Source organism: Phodopus roborovskii, unplaced genomic scaffold, assembly GCF_943737965.1.
Source record: "Phodopus roborovskii unplaced genomic scaffold, PHOROB, whole genome shotgun sequence".
NCBI classification, from domain to species: Eukaryota; Metazoa; Chordata; class Mammalia; order Rodentia; family Cricetidae; genus Phodopus; species Phodopus roborovskii.
In genome coordinates, this window is record NW_026126540.1 from 29,652,636 (window position 1) to 29,672,964 (window position 20,329).

The window sequence follows — 20,329 nt, forward strand, 5'->3', positions numbered from 1 at the left end:
TATACTTGATCATTTGTATTTTAGTAATGATCTTTGGGGGCTGTAGGAAAGCATGTTTTTTTTTTTTTTTTTTTTTTTGACATTCTAAGAACACTTAAAAAATCTGAACAACATCCGGGCTTGTATATCGTCTGCTGATTTGTCCACCAAATCTGTTTATTGTTCACAGATGGAAATAGACACTCACACCAGGGATAGTTTTGTAAAACTGTAATTCTCTTCCAGTTACATGTGCAGAGTCTATGCCCACTATTTATTCCGACTCTTGCAGTCTGAATGCCACATCTATGAGATCTATTTAAAACAATACAGCCAATTTGTAAGTAAGCTTTAATTCCTTTTTTTTTTTTTTTTCTATTTTGAGACAGGGTCTCTCTACATAGCCCTGGCTGTCCTGGAACTCACAGGCTAGTTGTGGATTCACAGAGATCCCCTTGCCTCTACCCCCCCAACTGCTGGGATTACAGATGAGTGCCACTATGACTGGCTTATTATTGTTATTTTTTTTATATATACACATCTACCTCTTCTGGCTGTTTTATGTTCTCTCAAGTGTGTGGCAGTGACATCTCACCCCACTTTTGATTCTTCATACATATTTTTAGCCACTTTAGGGGCTCTTTTTTCTTTTTTTGCCTTTTGTCGTTAGCATCACACACAGCACAGCCATTATCAAATGTGTTACATAGCAGCAGCTTTAGTGAGCTGGCTCAGTGGGGAGTGGGTATGCAAGCTGGTGTGAAGTAATGGCAGTAGACATCTTTGGACCTCTGTTCTTTCTATTGCTACAGGTCAGAGAATCAGTCAGCTACTGTGTTAGTACCTTCGCCCAGTGAACTCCTCAGCAGGAGAAGCTGTTCAGCAAGCAATGCACTGCTCTAGTGGCGTATTTAAAATGTGATTCCGTTTCTCTCACATCTTCAGGGAACATGCCTGCTCGAAGTAAGCCAGAGTCCATGCACCCAGTTGGTTATCTCTCGTCTTCCGTCTTAGAATAATATTGTTCCTTCAGGATACCCTGGTGACTGTGGTTCATGCTCGAGATGTTAAGAGATCCCTCTCCAACTCATTACTGATGTCAGAGGCCTTTGTACTGTTTATTTCCTGGGGCATTTGGTCAAAAGCTGGTTTATGGAGGAATATAAGCAGTTCCCCCTTTAAGCCACGTGTCCTCTTTACAGTCCAGAGGCTGTATATATATATATGTGAAAAGTAAAAATTGAAAAATCAAAACTGTTTATAGACAATCTGAACTGTGTTTCTGAAGTTTGTGCCACTTTTCGTTGTTGTGCTAATTTACATCTGTTTGTTAAAGTAGTAAGTTAACGATCCTAATAGTACCCGATTCTGTGTGAGTGTGCTTGTGGATGTGAGAACAGCCTTCTTTTCAGGCTGTTTTTACTTAATGATGGTTCCTTGGACAGCTTCTTGGTGTTCAACAACAAATATGTGATATTTGTCATTAAATTCCTATCAGTCTTTTATCATTCTTCCTTATTCGTGTCTCACACATGACTCTTTGTAAATGAAATTTTATTGGGACGCAGTTACACCCCATGAAGCCATGCTTGCAAACTGTCTACACTGAGTAATTGTGACAGAAACCAGATGGGCCACAATCCTAAAATACCAATGTATCTTTACGAGGGGGTGTAGTGGGTACTGGACAAGAGGCTGCTACAGAGTGAGTTCTAGTATGAGGTCAACTTGACCTGTGGAGTAAGACACTGATTCAGAATTGTTTTCTTTTAATATGTATACGTACACACACACACACACACACACACGTCCTAGTTTGCTTTCTATGGCTGTGACAAAACACCATGAACAGAAACAAGTCGGGGAGGAAAGGGTTTACCTGACTCCTTGCAATCAGTCCTTCATGAAAGGAGGTCAGGGCAGGAGCCTAGAGGCAGGAGTTGATGCAGAGGCCATGGAGGAGCATGGCTTACTGGCTTGCTCCCTGTGGCTTGCCCTGCTTGTCCTGGATTGCTTTGTAACTCAGGATCACCTGCCCTAGGGTGATGCCAACCACAGTGGGTTGTTCCCTCTCCCCATCAATCGTCAGGAAAATGCTTCACGGTCTTGCCCGTTGGCCAGTCTTGTGGAGGCATTTTTCTCAGTCAAGGTTCTGTTTGTGGTGATATATTGTTTATGGTTTATTAAAGCTTGCCTGAGGGTTCAGAAATCAAAGTCTGCACAGGCCATGGAAACCAGGCACACACCTTTAATCCCATCAGTCAGAAACTAGGAGGTGGTGGTACACACCTTTAATCCTAGGACTCAGGATTAACAGGTAGACAGATCTCTGTGAGTTCAAGGCCCCACATCTACATAACACTGAATCAATCTAAAAGAGAATTACAGTTCCAACATTAGGGAAGTATATAAGACAGAAGCAGGGTCTCAGAGAGGCATTCATTCTCAAGCCATGCTGAAGAGAGGTTACAATCTGAGGCTTGGTGAGAGCTGGTGGAGCTAAGATCAGCTCTTTCAGGCTGATGTAGAGGTAAGAAGCTGGTGGCCAGCCGTTTTGCTTTTCTGATACTCAGATTGAAGCTTGAACCCCAATATCAGTCTCTTGGTCATTCATGTTACATCAGTCTTTCCAGATGACTCATCTTGTGTCAAATTGAAATAACCTAACCATCACAATTGACCCCTTGTTCTGGACACAGATACACCATTCTTAAACCAATGTTGTTCCTCTTGTTTGTCACCAAGATCTTTGTTCATGCCATAATATAAAACAGTATAACTTTAAAAGTCCCACCATCTTTAAGATATTCAAACACTTGGAAATCTTTCGCTTTTTACAACATCCAAAGCCTCTCAACTGTGGGCTCCTGTAAAATAAAAATAATAATAATAAAAAAGGAATGTGCTTTCTTATTCCAAAGGGAAGACTCAGGGCACAGTTTGAATTAGATCAAGGCAAATCCCAAATCCACCAGCATGGAACTCACTCATGGTCTTCTGGTCTCCAAAGAGCTTGGGCTTATGCACATACACGATTGCTGAAGTTGCGGAGTCCTGCACTGGAGCATTGGGTGGATCTCAGATCATCCTGGAACTGGTTAATGGCTGAAGTCGAAATAGTTTGCAGCACAGTGAGGCTAGCGTGGCTCTGGAAGAATAGGCATGTTTTCAGATTGTTCATCTATGTTCTCCATTCCCAGAGAATGTGGGGATGGGAGATTCAAACAAATTAGTTATCAAGAAGGGAAGAGATGATAATAGGTGTTCCTGAATCTCGTGATAAAATTTCTTTTGCCTTGGTTCTCAGCAATTCAAATTAATGATTGCTGATAATACCCAAGGGACCTCACCAGCTAGATTGAACTTTTGCTAAAATGTCTTAGCTCAGTGGTTCTCAATCTGTGGGTCATGACCCCATTGGCGGTTGAATGACCCTTTCACAAGGGTCATCTACAAACATCAGTAAGCACAGATATTTATGATCCCTAACAGTAGCAAAATTACAGCTATGAAGTAGCAAAGAAAGTAGTTTTTCGGTTGGGGATCACCACAACATGAGGAACTGTATTAAAGTGTGCATCATTAGGAAGGCTGAGACCCACCCTCCCCCCACCTTAGCTAGTCTGGGTCTAGCCAGATGAAAACACTAACTCAGCAGCTACCAGGGAAGAGAGCTTGAAGGCAGAAATAGAATTGTGAGAATTTATTACCTTATCTTTTAATGTTCACAGTGACCTCCTTGTGTAGATGACCCAGAGTTCTTTCTCTGCTCAACAGGCCATGGGAAGGAAGGCAAAGAGGAGGCCAAGAGAGCGGTTTGAAGCATTAGCCAGGACAGCTACTGGTCTTACAAGCATCTGAGGAAAATGAAATCAAATCCTGAGCTTTAGCATGGGTGTGCCTAGTAAAGGATGACTGAACACTTCTCAGATGCTTCTGGCCTCCAGCTCCCAAGTGCCGGGATTACAGCTATATACTGTCACATCAGGTTTCATGCACTGCTGGTGTTAGAACCCAGGATTTCATGTAGGTTAAATGAGCACTGCACCAACTGAACTACATCCCCAACCCACAGCAGGGCCAGCAATTTGTGTGGTGGCTTAATATTGTGCTCCCATCACTCAGAAGACCGGTCTTGGAGGGTCGTGAATTTGAGGCCAATAACAGTTTGAAGACTGCAAAAACAAACAAAACCAGGAAATTTGTTTAGAGCTGCCCAGTGTTGTTGGGCAGTCTCTGCATGGTCTAGAGTTGCTTTTTCTGCACACCTTGGAATGCTCAAGCTTGATGAATTGAGGCTAGACATGTTTTAGCAGAGGTTTTTGTGACTTTATTATTTAAATCTGGATATCAGTTAATTGGGGTGTGCAAGGTAGATTTTTGCCAATAAGCAGCAGGTGTCTTGAGCAAGATTCTGGCCTTTTTGAGAGCCTGTTTGATAACCAGATACCATCATCATTGGCTTTCTCCTATGTCACAGTGTAGTGACAGGTCAGTGACTGTCAAAGGGCTTCAATCCCACCCGGGAAACACCAGAGCTCATGACCTGCTGATCTGAGCAGTCAGCGCCACCATTTAGAAGGCAGCACCTCAGAGGATGGATGGGCTTTCCTGAGCTCCTCCTTGCCCCAGGCCATTCATAGTCCCTGGAGGAGTATGATGGCACTTTACTAATAGGTTCAAAAGCCCATGGGGTGGAAAAGTGGGAAAGTATTCTCACATCACTTTGCTTTCACACCACCCTACAGATTCAGGACTTCACAGAAAACGGAGCCAGAACACGTAAACTATCTTTCAGTCACCCAGTGCCTTCGAGGCCTCTGGGAAGCAAGACCTCTCCTACTTTCTTCTTTGCCGAGGGCTGGCAAAGTCAGCAGTCTAGATGGGGTCGGAGTCTACTGTGGAGCATCACAGCAAACAACCTCTGAGGCATTTCCCAATGCCCTGTTCATCCTGTCCCTCGGTTAGTTATCTTTACTTCCCCCAACCTCATTCTGGGATAGATTTGAGAAACAGTTGAGTATGGGTTGTCAGTGCAGGACTCCTGCAGACGGCCTTAAGCACACCATCCACTGGACACTCTGCTGGGTCCCCAGAGGCCACGCTTGTCCAGTGTCCAGCTCTGTCTGGCACCCAGGACACCCGCTGTCCCTCAGCAAACCCTGCTTAAGTGGTGTCCAGCATCTTTACTCACCTGGCCCCCTTCCTCCTCCACCTGCACACTCCTCCTCTGCACCGTCTCTCAGGCTGTCCTCCCTGCATGGACCCACCTGGCTCTCCTTTCCAAGTCCCACCTGTTTCCCGGACACCTTCTGCTTACTCCACTCTCTCCAATCACTTGTACACCACACTCAAACCTGTGGGTGAGCCCTTCCCTGTGCCTCCCTTATTCCATGACCAAAGACTGCTGAATCCATAGGAAAAGGGAAGGAGGCTCACAGGCTGGGGCAGCTGCCATTTCCTGTGCCTTTATTGCCCCTTTGTGGTGGTTTGCATGTAGTACATTGCTTCTGCGTGCAGGAGCTCTAATGGCCACCAGCAACTGTCTCCAGATTGAAGGTGGTCAGGAAAACACTCTTAGGTTTGGTTTGTTGTACAGAACTTCAGCGTAGTTTTGTGTTCTGATCCTCGTACAGGTGCTTAGCCTCAACCAATGGCTTCCTAAAAACATTAATTAATGGGAGGTGATAAAGAAGTTTTGATGCTGGGTGAGACTTTAGTGTTGTTTGTGATAACCAAAAGGTGGGTGAGTTAATACCCAGTCATGACAAGAGACAGTTTCTTTCCTTTATACTGTGTCCCCACAGTTCCTTCAGCTTGGCAATGTCCGATTGAGCAGACGACAGGGCCCCTTTCATCTCTGGGGTCTGTGGTCAGAGACTTAATCTGCTATCCTGGGAAGCCTCAAACCTGCTTAATGGGCTTCCTATGCTTAGGGAAACTGAGGAATGAGAGGGAAGGAGAGGAGTAGGAAAGCGATTGAGGCAATAGGAGGATATGGTCATGGGAGATGGAGAAACAGAAGAAAGAGAGGGAGAGGTAGTTACATTTAGTGGCAGAGAGTAGGTTCTCACAATATAGGCTCAGGAGGGGGAATTCATTAGAAGGAGATTCTCAGATAATCTCTGATGCCCAGGGCCATTTCTCATGGTTCTCATACCCTCCCGGGTACTTTTCAAGGCTTGTCATGGTTCTAGAGAGCCTCATATACACTTGGTAAGAAGGAGGAAGATGAAGGGAGGCAAGACTCTGCCATCGAGGAACACACAATGTTTCGGGGCTGTGCTGTACCCACTGACAACCAGAGTAAGCAACACCAGCGGAGGAGGAGGGTTTGGATTTCCTAAGACTATGAGCAAGATGCTGCCTGTGACCTGGTGCTGAGGCACTCTAGGTCAGTCATGGAGTGCTTGGGCCCACCGACGCAGGAGTGAGAGTGTTTCTGTTCTCACTACGGCCTTAATTGGATATAGAAAGGAAAGCTGGGAGCCAGATTGACCAAAGGACACCTTTTCCAGATTAGGCATTAAAGTTTTTATTGTTCTTTTCTTTGAGCTCCATGAAGCAATGGAAATTTTCTCACACAGGAGGGAAAATGGAAGCTCCGATGAAATTCTAAGTTACGGGAGGCCCTAGGCAGTTCAGCACTAGCAACCGAGCCTTTGGTTATAGCAGCCGAGGCACAGCCTTTGTGTTGTGGGCAGAAGTGTTTAGGGCAGAAGGTTTGCAGCTGGGCCGTTGACTGACAAGGCTTCTGGTGACCTGAAGACAAGTTGGCCAGTGTGTCGAAGAGTTGGGTCCGAAGGACCTGACTGCACCCAGGGTCACGTCCCTGCCAATATCACGTCACTGAGTTTTTGTGTTTGGTGCCCCCTTGTGCTGCTCCACTAGTGACCCAATCCACTCAGAAGTTTTCTCCCTGGCTTCCTCCCAGCTGACAGGGGGCTCATAGTCCAGATCTCTCTGAGCTTTCTTGTAGGAGAAGGTGAACACACTATTTAATATTGTGACCAAGTGGCGGTTAAAGGGAGGCCTGTAATTGAAGATTGGACGCAGCAGGAAGCTCACAGCTTCCAATAGGAAGGCAAGCCAGTACAGCACCGGCAGAGGAGGGCTCCAACGGGAATCAAGGCGGAGGCCCCAGTTCTTGCTCAGGTTGTAATATAAATCAACATAGCTTTGGTGAGGGGTGTCATCTGTGATGTAGTAGAACTGTCCTTGAATGTTTGGTGACTTCTTGGGATCTTGTAGGCCCCTGGCAGCCAGAATGTGTGCCCAGGCTGCATTACTCACATACACTGGGTTGGTCAAAGAGAATTTGCCAAAATTGTTAATTATACCATTGTTCTTGAGTGCTGTGTCCACACTAGCTGCAATGAATTTGTCTTTTTCCCCATAGATGAATGGGAATCTTAAGGCACAAGTGTGGAAAGTGCCACCATCTTTCAGGGTGGACCCATTGGCTGCCAGCACTGCCTTCTCTGCCAACTTTTTGCTGTATGGGTATGGATCAGGCCATGTGCTTTCATGATTATCTTCCTCACAGCCATTCCGGATGATCACCTTGTAGGAGTTAGGTCCAGCCACAGCCACTGAGCTGCTGTAGATGAAGATGGGAACACTGGCTTCCACACAAGCATCCAACAGGTGCTGAGTACCTGCTCAAGGAAGCTCACCATTACTGTTAGTTAGGAAGTAAGCCAAAGGGCCCCACTGTGGCTGTGGAATAGGGTTCATCTCCATCTCAACCCCAATGGAAGGACTCTTTCAGATCTAAATGACTCAAATTGCCATTCTATAGCCACAGAATAACCCCCAAATTAAAAGAGGTGACATGGGGATTCTGGAAAACAGTGATTTCTAAGTTTCTGCGTTTATAGAGTCCTCTCCCTCCTCCTCTTCTCTGTTTCTCTGTGTGTTTGCATATAATTACTTTTCTTTTCAGTGTTAGGGATCAAACCTAGGGTCTTATACATGTCCACTAAGCCACTGTCCAGGTTGGCTTTCTGTTGCTGTGATAAAAACCATGACCAAAGCAAGTTGGGGAGGAAAGAGTTTATATGGCTAATACGTTCCAATCACAGTTCATCACTAAGAAAGTCAGAAACAAAGGCAGAAACCATGGAGGAATGCTATTTACTACTTTGCTTTCCGTGCTCAGCTTGCTTACCTATATAATGCAGGACCACCTGCTCAGGAGTGACAGCTCACAGTGGGCGGGGCCCTCCCATATTAATCATTAACCAAGAAAATAACTCACAGATTTACCCACAGGCCATTGTGAGCTAAGCAATTCCTCAGGTGAGGTTCCCTCTTTTCAGGTGACTGCTATGTATCAAGCAGCCAAAAATCGAAAATAAACATCTTTATTCTGGAGAGTTCTCCACTAGATCTTTATTCTGGAAAATTATTCCTTTATGTTTTCTAAAAACAGACATCAGTTAATTACCATTTGGTTTGGGAATGTTGCTCAGTGGTTCAGCCTTTGCCTTGTGTGCAAGGTTTGATCTCCAGAAACAACACAACATCAAAAAGAGTCCCCCCCCCCAATAAAAGCAAACAGTTCATGAATTTCATTTCATTAAAGGAAGATCAGTTTTTAATCCAAAAATTCAAGATACCATATTCTCAGAAGCAGTTTAGACATTACAACATGCCCACTCAGGTATAGTATAGTTGCAATATATGTTTTTATTTTACTTGTTTTTAGATAGAGTCAGTACTGTGTAGTCCAGATTGGGCTCAAATGTATGATCTTCCAGACTCAGCCTCCCGAGTGCTAGGATTATAGATAGGCACCACTACATTTGGGGATGCAGTAAGCACTCACAATTAGATATTAAAGGCTGTCACTCACCTCTCCCCATTTAGTAAAGAGAGATACAGAACTGAGAATCTGAGTATTCAAAGCAGCAAAGTGCAATGCAGGGTATGAGAGAAACAACTATGTAGGACTAAAAGGAACCCCTTAGAGTTGGTAATGGCCATCTCCAAATAATTAGTGATTTGGAAAAGGAGCCTGTGTCACTAAATTTGGAGGTCATGTGGGGATACATGCCAGGCAGGACCTTGGAGTACACTGGCACTAAGAAGTGACTTGGGGTGGGGAGCAGAGTAACCATGTTACAGAGAAAGTCCTTTATTAAAGTACATTGGAAATCTACTTTCAGAGGCATGAAGCATTCAGGGTTGGGACTCTGAGAAGGAAACTGCACCCTGGCTAGGACCAGTCTTCAAGAGCAGACTGATGCTGATCTGAAGAGATGGTGTGGAAAATGGAAAACCATTGCTGTTAAGAAAGGAAGTACTGGGTCATCTTTCCAGGAAGACCTCTGTGGAGCAAAGGTTAAGGTTTGGTCCAGAGAGGCAGCAAGTGAATGGACATCAAGCATTTGCAGATGGAGTCCACTCCTTTTGGCCTGGAGGAGCAGGAGAACTTTCCTGGAAGCTGGAGTGTCATGGGTGTGGCTTTATATCTTTTCTATGCTTCTGACTACCTGTGGAGACATTTTGTGTGTGTGTGTGTGTGTGTGTCCGTGTGTCCCGCTCTCAGTCTGGTTTCTTTTTCTAAACATCAAGAACAACAGCCTCGAGTTCTGTTAGCTGGGCTGGCAAGCAGAGGTATTTGGCGACCCAGAGCACAGCAAGTGCTCCACGATTGGCATTTCCCTTCCCGTCCTCATGCTGTTTGGCCACTCTAATTTTCCCTCTCATCCATATCTTCCTGAGTTACTTACTGTACCTTTCAGGTTGATGTCTATCACAGTCTGTCTGGGAATGGCACCCAAGACGTCAATGGCAGCAGCGGTGTGGATGACAACAGAGATGCCCTGGCAGGCTCTCCTCACGCACTGGGCATCCAGAATGTCTCCCTCCAGCACTGTCACCTTGGTCTTTGTCTGCAGCTCTGAGGAACACAAAGCAGATCATGGGGAAGCTTTCTGCACAGGATGGAAGTTTCCTTCCTTCAAGGGCAGTCAGAGTGAGGAGATCCTGGGGAGGAGGCCTTTCTCCTGAAGGAACAATAAATGCACAGCAATCACGATGTAATATTAGTAGGGAAGGAGCAAGTGTCCACTTCTACCCCATGAATCTGAGCAGCAAGATATCATTCGTGCTTTGTACATGAAAGTAGAGTTATGGAAACTCATAGACCCTTTAGAGTGACCAGAGAGGTTGTGGAAGTCAAATGTAGAAAGGGAGAATTAGGATTTAATTGATGGAGAATGGGGAATCACTTGTGGGTCTGGACTGAAGGAGAAGCAGAGGCAGAGTCCTTCCATGGGAAGCTGTAACAGAGGTCTCGGGTTGCAAATGTACAGGTATGAAGACAGGAGAGTAACCTGGGCAAGCAACAGGATACTCGTGTCTTCTAGAGTTCCAGTGAGGAGGACCCAGAAGAAGGAGACACAAAGACGGAAAATTCAGTCCTGCCCCGATAGGTCTTGGTGCTTTCTGGGTCTGTGCTGAGTACAAATGAAGATCTCACTCAGTTAATTACAAGAGAAAACTCCAGAAGCTGTGAGAGAACTCAGAATGGACCCCAGTGATGGGTTTAGGTGAGCATTTCTTATAAATGATGTGGCCTCCAAGGGACCATATTATAACCACGAGCAATGCTTTTCTTCCATTTCCTCTCAAATTTATAGGATGATACTAGCAATCACAATGTCACTGAAGTCAGCTCAGAAAATTTATAGTGTACCACACTCAGTCTGTCCCACACTGGCTTGAGCTTCATAATTTGCACACAACTTGCTCAGTTTGCTCTGTCCTTTCCCAGCTATCTCAGGAAGTTGGGATTCTGGTATCCCTGGAACAGGTTGGGGAAAGTACAGAAAGCTCCAGGGACATGACTAAAGACACACATCTTTCCAATGAATACCCCATTGTCCTTCTGCCTACATCAAACCTATGTGTACTTCTCTATGCACCCGAAGAGCAAGGCGAGTTTGGAATGAACTCTTTTGAGACAATCCAGTCAACTGAATTTGCAGTGAGTGAATGCCAGAGAATTCTTTGATAGAAGCAGAAGTAGAAATTCTGAGCTGGAGAAATCCCTCTTGGGATAGATTACAACCTCTGCTGAATGTGTCTACTCTAGGTCCCTCTTCCCTGTCAGGCAACCCCAAGAAGGCCTTGAAGTAGAGAAGGATGAGGCAATGCTTTTGGGAAGGAGGTACCCGGATGTGAATCTCTTTCTGTACGGTTTGCTGCTGACTGTAGACAAAGGAGTTGCTGTGAGAGGGGAGGAGGAGCCCAGATACAGGATGAAGTAGACTCGCACATCAGTTCTTTGGAGAGGGGTTCCTGAGACACCAGGAAGGGACACTGTGAGTGCTTTGTGGTAGAGCCACATCTCTCACCTTATCCAAGACACCATGGACTTGGAAATTGTTCTTCACTGCCACATCATGGAGCTGACATCATGCTGTGATCTGCAGTAGGAGATCCAGAGAGAAACTACCACACTCCAGCCTTTAAAGGGACAGAGGCTACCACTGACCTCCTGGACCTCTACCCTTCTTTGTCTTATTTTAGCTGTGGGAATCTGAGGAAATCAGTAAACATCTGTGTTGTCTCCATGTCTGTGGAATCAGAAGTCAAAGTTCCCTTTGTTTTGGGATCCCATCAGGGCTGGGATATAGATTTTCCACCATCAAGATGTCTCTGACACAGGGCACTGGAAGGATTCTCTACTCTTACTGAGGGGAGGGAGCCTCAATTGAGAAAAAAAAAAAAAGCCCCTATAAGATCAGGCTGCAGGTAAGCCTGTGGGGACATTTTCACCATTGTGATCAATGTGAGAGGGTCCAGTCCTTCGTGGGTAGTGCCATTCTTGTGCGCTATAAGAAAGCAGGCTGAGCAAGCCATGAGAGAAACCAGTAACTGTACTCCTTCATGACCTCTGCATCAGCGCGTGCCTCCAGATTCCTGTCCTGTTTAAGTCCTTGGCCTGATTTCTTTGGATGACAAAGATGATATGGAAGTTTGAGCCAAATAAACTCTTTCCTCCCCAGGTTGTTTGTACTCAGGGTGCTTCATCACAGCAATAGTAATCCTTACTAACATTCTTTAAGTTATTTATTTCATTTTGTTTGATTGTTTTGAGGCAGGGTGTCTAGGTTATTTCTAAGGAAGTTAAAATAGTAAAACATGAGGTGGAAATTTGAGGTTTGTAATTTTCTTTTGGCATTTTGTTGTATTAACAAAGATAAACAACTAAGTATGGGAGGGAAGTGTGACATGTTTTATAAGGATTTATGAGGATAATTACAAAATTGGAAAATGAATTGAGAAGAAGGCAGAAGGTAGGTTTGTTGTTGTTGTTTCTTTCTTGTTTGTTTGTTTCCCTACAGATAGTGATGATTCCAAATTAGGAAAGAGTAAGACCCAGGATAGAGGAAACAGTTGGACTAGTTGTGAATGGTTTGAGAAAGCTACAGAAGAATTTCAGAAAGACACAGGGCATTTTGTAGGAGGCACAGAGGTCCTTGAGCCTACAGATAATCACTAGGGGACGCTTCAAGGGAAGGAATGGATAACAAGTTGTCTTCCCAGAAGGCTGGGAATGGATGTGCTTTCTAGTCTAGGGACTTTTGCACAATCTGTGAGTCTGAAGATCATGCTGGACCCTCTCCCAGGCCCTTATCATAAGGTTGTTTTTTTACTCAGTCGATCTATAGAACCCATCTTAATGTAAGGTTATCACATGTACTTTACAAAGAGTTTCAATGAAGTCCTGTCTGATACTTACTTAGCATACTTTTTTTCTTAAGGTTTATGCTTGCTTCATTGCACACAAGGGATTGAGTTAATTATCGGCAGCAACGTTTTGCTGACTTGTGCTGTGCTTGAATACATTAACATTAAACCATTCAGGGTCAGACTCTGGAAACTTGAATCAACACCAGTACTGAGCTGCCTTCTTGCCTCCCAAAGATTGTTACCCTATTAACAATTGGTGGCCAAAGAGACCCCTGCAACTTCTGGGACGGATGCCCCAGAGATCAAACAGTATGTAGACAATGAACAGAGATCAAGGCACATTGGCACCTAAATAACTTTTGATTCTCCATGTTTAAGTTGGGGATCCCCCCCCCCCCAGTAAACAAAAAGGCCTAGGGTTAAATCCTCAATACTGAGAAGAGCAAAACAACTGAAAGACTTTTGCATCTGACCTTAGTAGAGAACTATGGCCTTATCCCCATCTCTTTGGTATAGGTTGGCCACACAGAGTTTGATATCTCCTGTGTCTGTAATTTTTTTGTGTTGTTTTGTAATTTTTACCAACTACTTTATCCTTTTATATATTTTTAAAACTAAAAATGAAATGTTTTCCATTTACTACTGACTTTGGGATTTCGGAATGTCCTGGAAGCCCAATAAATCTATGTGTTAGACCTGTATTTTCAAATATGCATTTGTGTATGTTCCAAGGTTGTATAAGATATCCAAAAGTATGACATGTTTGAATGTGTGATTTATTATCAGTTGTTTTTCTAGTATAATATTACTACATGATTTAAAAAATAACAAATTAATTTTTTCCTAATTTCTTTAGGGAAAAAATGGAATTGCATTAAAAATGTGGTTTTTAACTCAAAACCACCATGCAAATGGACTTGTGTGTGTGTGTGTGTGTGTGTGTGTGTGTGTGGTTTTCCTTTTAAAACTGCTCTACTTTATTTAAATGAAACAGCTAAGGGATTTGGGTATGGTTAAACATCGTTGTGAGTTTGTGTTTGGTGTCTCCTAGTGATAGCTCAGCTGTTACTGTTGCAACCAGCTGCCTGGGCTCAGAATTTGCCTCTGGGCTTTCTGGCCCCTGAATCTAATGTAAAAACAGAGATTCATGTGTCATTTTGGTATAAATGATATTAAAGATTTTAAAGCTATTCTACTTTACTAAAAAACAATAAGGGAATTGGATATAGTTAAAAATCTGTAATAAAAAGTTAACTTAAAAATTGTAACTCTAGGAGGCTGGAGTGCAGGCATAAATGCAGGCAGAAAACTGTATACATAATAAATACATAAATCTTAAAAAAACAAACAAACTTGTAACTCTAAATTGGAGCTGTTCTAGGAAACAACGCATGGTTTGCCACCATCTTAACTAAAGTAAGTACAGCCTTGATGAGCCTCGTAGCCATCTTTGCTAGCATAGGGGAAGAGGGAGGTCACGTGACTTCACTGCCATCTTGATTAAAGGTGACCACAGAGAATGGGCCTACCAAGGAGGCAACAACAGGTCTCCAAGATATTTTGGGTTAGGATGTATATTTGTATGATAATTCCTGTCCTGTGGTGAAAACAAGGCTTATGAAAGACGAGATTTAAAACAATGCTGGTTTAATGAGATATTAAAGCAAGACAGACATTCCTAAACTGCTTTTTGTTAGGCAGAACAGACCTTAGGGCAGGAGAGACCCTTTAGCAGACTTCTCATGTTGTTCTCTTAGTGGCATACCTTGGCAGGCCCACATGAAGGTACCCACTCCCCCCCCCTTTTTTTTTCTTGTTTGGAGATTCTCTGAGTGGGCAGGGTTTGGAGACAGAGAGAGAGAGAGAGAGAGAGAGAGAGAGAGAGAGAGAGAGAGAGAGAGAGAGAGGAGTGGGGCTTCTTAGACCCTGCAGTGACCAGCTGGAGGTTTCAACAAAACAAAACCCTTGCAACTGTTGTGTGTCAAAACTCTGAGGACTATTACTTTTAATACAGCAATACTGGCCCAGTGTCTTGAGATGCTATTCATTTCTATAAAATAGATAAAATTAAATTTGACAGTAGATCCCAAGTAAGTGTAGTCTGAAAACCACTCTTTCTGACCCTCTTGGTTGCCCAAGTGTGTCTGAAAGTGTCTAGACAGAGTGCTGTGGTTTGAATGTGAGTGGCCCCCACAGGTTCATATTGTTGAATACTTGGTCCCCAGTGAGTGGACAGGTTGGGAGGTGTAGCTGTTTTGGAGGAGGTGTGTCACTGGGGGTGGCTTTTGAGGCTTCAAAAGACTTAGTTCTCTTGGCTTGTGGGTCAAGACATGGACCCTTAGCTACTGCTATATCACCATGCCTGCCTACTGGCTGCCCTGTTCTCTGCCACGTTGGTCATTAGCTCTAACCTTCTGAAACTGTAAGTCTTCAGCAATCACTTTCTTCTCTAAGTTACTTGGTCATGGTGTCTTATTCCAGAAATATAAGTAAAGATAGGCCTCAGTCACCTTCCTTCTTCAAAGGACCATGTCAGACCAGCTCCAGGGATAGATTCATCTTGGGAAGGAAGGACAATCAAAATCAAACTATAGGATGTATGACAAGTGATTTTATCCAGACTCTCTCTGATAAAGGCAAGGGATCCAAGCAAATGGGTATAAGTAAGCTCTGGAGAGTATGGAGGAAGAGATATATTTATAATGGCCTCACACTAGGAGCAGGGATAAGAACATGAAACAGTTGGGAAGCTGCACTATCAATCCAGTGCTTACACTTGGCCTGGGGATGGGGTAGAGATAGCAGGAAAAAAAGATAAAGTTTCCAGCAAAATCTGTAGTCACTTTCTTTGAGGGTGAAGGACAGAGGACAGAAATGATGGGAAAGACATTGGAGGAATCCCCCATGGCATATATGAAGTCCATGTGTCCGTGGGTATGTTTCTATCCCATGTATATGTTCTCTAATCACTCATTACTCCCCCTCACTACCCACTTTATAAGTTTACCTTTGCATTATAATCACTTCCTGCTATGGACTTCACTCTCCCCTGGTCTTAAACAAAAAGAACCTACAAAGCCAATTGGAAGGCTCAAAAGAGGCAGGGACCCACTGCTAAGGTCACTAATATAATAATATTTTGCTAGTGTTGCATAATATTGCCATGGTCAGATAATGGAAGACACAAAAGCTTCCAGAAAGGAGAAAACCTATGTGCAATGTCCAAATAGGAGGGAGGCCTGAATGCCCAGGGCCTACCCACGGCCATGCTCTCTAGTTCTGGGCCAAGCCAGTCTACTTTTTCTAACTATGCAGTGCCTTTTATGCTGTGCCAGCCGTGATCATCCCTGTTGAGCCTCTTTACAGGTCCACCTGGTTTTTATTTGGTGTCAAGGAAGCCCTCCCCATACCCAGTCCGTGCTCAACAGTTCCTATGTCACTTACTGGATAATTCTTCTCTGTGTTTTGGGGTGAAGGACCTGAACAAGGCTCTGATCTCCTGAAGCCCTTTCTCCTGAGCCAACAATCGGATGATCCTCTGGCCCAGAAACCCTCCTGCTCCTGTCACCAGGCAGCTCCACCCAGGCATGGCCAACACAGGAAGTGGATCTCAGTGGGAGCAGGTTTGATGTAATATCACCCTGGGGAGTGCTAGGAAAAGAAATGCAATGGGTACAGAGTTAATGGAATTCCTACTATGATGATATAGTAGAAAAAAATGTTCTCAGAGTGTTTCTTGAACATTTCCCTCATAACATCACTTCTGTGACCCCAAAATGTGTGGGTCTTCTTTAAAAAACAAAGCAAAACAAACAAATAAGCAAACAAGCACACACACACACACACACACACACACACACACACACACACACACACACACACACACACAAGCAAATGATCAATTCTTCAGCAGACACCAGATGTGCAGCTTCTAATTCAGGTCAGCTCTAATATCCAGACACTGTCAGATCTCACAATGTCAGGCTATGCCCCAAGGTTGTCCCTCTCCCATTAGATGTCACTTCCGAGCCCCAGGCTGTCTTACCTGTGCTTCTAAAAAACCACACACACACACACACACACACACACACACACACACACACACACACACACTGGGGTCCTAAAACCCCCTCATTGCATATGGTTAGCTTACACTGGCTAGCTTCCTATGAAGGATACTACAAAGGATACTGCAAAAGACATGGAGGAAGAGGTGCACAAGCTGAGGAATGAAAAATGGGAACAAGGCTTCTATAATCTTGTCTGTACCAACTTCCAAGAATGTCTAACTGTTCATCTACCCAGAAGCTTATGAGGCTGGGCCCTCCTGCATAAATTAATGATCAAGACAATGGCCCACAGGTCAATCTGATGTAGGAAATTCTTCAAGGGTTGAGGTTTTCTGTTTTCTGATGACTCTAGGTTATGTTGTGTATAACCAAGGCTGATCAAACATGGCTGAAGGGTATTTGAGTATTCTCTCAATGCATTAGCTGTAACGATCCTTGTCATTGTTTTTATAAACTCTTTGCCCCAACTTCTCTAAGCAGTGCAGTTAGCTGCAGAGCATGCATATGCTCTCCTGAAAGACCTCTCATTACCTATTGGAATAAGCAGCTTCTGATCATTTGTTTGTTGGTTTGTTTGATTAGGTTGACAACAGTAGGTGAACAAATCACCTTATGGTAGAAACTCTCCAAGGTTTGTCTAATCTATACCCTATAGACCTATGTGGGCAAGGATATCTATGAAAGCAGCCCAACACAAAGTTGAGAATTTACATAGAACATTATGAATAGCTCATCCCATTTTTTTTATTATTCCACTATGAGGTTCTTTATCATGAACTGTAAGGAGTAGTTTTTCCCTGCCACCGGGAGGCGCCAGCCCCAAATAACACACAGAGATTCTGTATTTGATATAATGCTGTTGGCCAGGTACTAGTTTCTTATCAGCTAGCTCTCTTAATTATTAACCCATTTCTATTAATCTAAGTACTTCCACGTGGTCTTATCTTACCAGAGAGAGAGGCTCTCTCTGTCTTCCATCTTGACTCCCCCTTACTACTTCCTAGAATGCTCCTTGTCTTCTAGTCCCGCCTATCTTGCTTTCCTATTGGCTAACAGTGCTTTATTCATTAACCAGTATGAGAAACATATTTACAGAATAATATCTCCCATCATCTCCTCTTTTCTGTCTACATAAAAATGGTTTTAACCTTAACATAGAAAATATATGACACAAGAGTTATAAAATAAGAATCACAGTTAACAATATTTAGTCCATTAACATTTAGCAAGATTTGAAGAAAATATTTCATCATCTATCCTTTGTGTGTCTAAAGTCTAAGTAACTTATCTTTAATTCTAAGGTAAACCATAACCATAACTATTTGTCTTCAATTCCCTCAAAGACCACAGAAGAATAATATATAAACTCTAGAAATGACATAGACAACTCATTGCCTGGTCAGTCACCGGAAGTTCTTCTGTAATGTTCCATCTTCAGCCCATAGGCCATAGTGTGTCTGGCAGACTCTTCAGCAAAGCAGGAAAGTTTAAACTGTCTGCCTGTGTTGGCAGTTTTTCAGTCACTTTTCTCTATGTCCTGCAGACTGTCTGGCAGACTCTTCATGAAGCAGGAACCCTGTAGCAATGTCCATCTTGAATCAGCAGTCACTTTTCTGTGGGTCCTGCATGTCCAATTTATACAGCATAACATCAAACAGTCCAGATAAGAGCAGTATCTTGTCCAAATGGCTGGTCTTGCCATATTGGAGGCAAACTCCATAACGTGTTTCTTTAATGTCCATCCTTCTTTCTGACACAGGTGGTGTTGCCAGGAGCAGTTATGTCTCACTGTCAAGAAAAACCCTAAACCATTTTAAATGCCATGTTCTGTAGGTCTTTGAAAGGTTTGAAGAATGCCTATCCATCTCAAATATATCTCTATATATCTAGAAAACCTAATTCACCTGACTATCATAGTATTTATCTATAGTCTGTACTACATTATACATTATTTTTATATGAGCTATATAAACACAATGCCTGAACAAGAGGAAAAATATACACATTACAAAATTGACCTTAAATTGTATCAATAAATGAAAATCCATTCCAAAACAAAGTATTCATATCTATATCATAATCCTCTTTTTACCTTTAAAAAGATATTTGTTGTGATCATTAACCATTTATAACCAACCCCATTTAAATGAAAACAAACATTTATAAACAATATTTGCGAATTTGGGTGTCATTCTTTCCAAACTACTTCCTGCAGGTAAAAGGCGCTGTCATGGGGGATTCTAAGATGCAGAAATCCAGGCTGTAGTCTGCATGCAAGGCTGCTTTGTCCAGCTGTGTTGAATGTAGGATCACCTGGTACTCTGTTTCAGGGGGTCTGGTTTGCTCAAACCACATTAGTCTGGAAGGAATCCACAGCTTTTCATTTTCTGTGGAAACAAAAATAGAAATCCTTTTCCCCAGTAACTTGTCCTTGGATTCAAATTTCTGAGTCAAAGCATTTTCAAAATATATAAATTGAATTAATCCAGCAGCATTTTTTTAACAGTTGTTTTTTCAGCAGTCAAATGATATAAAGACAATATAATGCCATACAGTATCCATATTCTCTCCATCTTTACATGGCTTTTTTATTATTTTTTTTTAACTTTTATTTATTTATTTATTTTATTTTTTGAGGCAGGGTTTCTTTGTGTAACTTTTATCTGTTCTGGAATTTACTCTGCATACCAGGTTTACTTTGCAATCACAGAGATCTGCTTGCCTCTGTCTCCCGAGTGCTGTGATTAAAGGTATGTGCCACCATACCCAGCTGTTCTCTGTCTTTTTAAAACAGTTTTATTTTATTTGTTCTCTCCCAAGCCTACGTATATTTTAGAACACACTGTAAACCTTTAGCGCTTTTTCTTAATGTGAATCTGTCTTTACTGTAAATCTTTATCTTTTTCTGGCCACAAGTCTTTTATCTGGTAAACAACAACATTGCTAAAATGAAAGTCATTAGCTGTGTTAGCTGCGGTCTATCCAAGATGGTGGTGGCTATTTTACTGCCAGCACTGAGAGCTGTGCTCATAGCCTTGGTCTACGCTGCCATCCAGCAGCATACTGCTGGGTTGGAGATGTGGTCACTGCCATTGCCAGCTCTCAAATACACCAGTGAATCATTAGCAGAGTTTTAAAAGCTGTGCGTTTTTTTTGTTTTGTTTTGTTTTTTGTTTTTTTTTTTTTTTGCCGCTTAAGCTGAGTTAGGATAATTCTCCCTTAATTCTCAGGATTTCCTTACTGTCTGTTGTTATGTTTTCTTTTCAGGTATAATTTTGTTAATTTAGATATTCTTTCTTTTTCCTTTTAGTTAATTTACATAAGGATTTGTATATCTTACTGCTTTTCTCAAAGAACTAGCTCTTTGTTTCATTGATTCTTGTATTTTTTCTATATTATTTATTTCAGTTCTGAGTTTGATTATTTCTATCTACCAATTTAGTTATATTTCTTCTTTTTGCTCTAGAGCTTTCAGGTATGCTATTAAGTTACTAGTATGAGATCTGTGTGTGTGTGTTTTTTTTTTTTTTTAATGAAGGCGGTTAGTGCTATGAACTTGCTTCTTAGAATAG

At 42.8% G+C, this 20,329-nt stretch overlaps 1 protein-coding gene across 1 annotated transcript in view; it reads right to left on the reverse strand.

The window, feature by feature from the left end:
• Positions 1 to 6,810: 6,810 nt before the first annotated feature.
• The window catches only part of LOC127232675 (NADPH-dependent 3-keto-steroid reductase HSD3B3), a 30,109-nt gene continuing 16,590 nt past the window's right edge, over positions 6,811 to 20,329 (reverse strand). The window contains exons 2-4 of the mRNA XM_051198860.1: positions 16,132 to 16,338; positions 9,722 to 9,886; positions 6,811 to 7,637 (exon numbers count right to left, since the gene is read on the reverse strand). Coding sequence (XP_051054817.1) covers positions 6,826 to 7,637; positions 9,722 to 9,886; positions 16,132 to 16,276 — 1,122 coding nt within the window. The 5' untranslated portion in view covers positions 16,277 to 16,338 and the 3' untranslated portion in view covers positions 6,811 to 6,825. The remainder of the gene's footprint in view (positions 7,638 to 9,721; positions 9,887 to 16,131; positions 16,339 to 20,329) is intronic.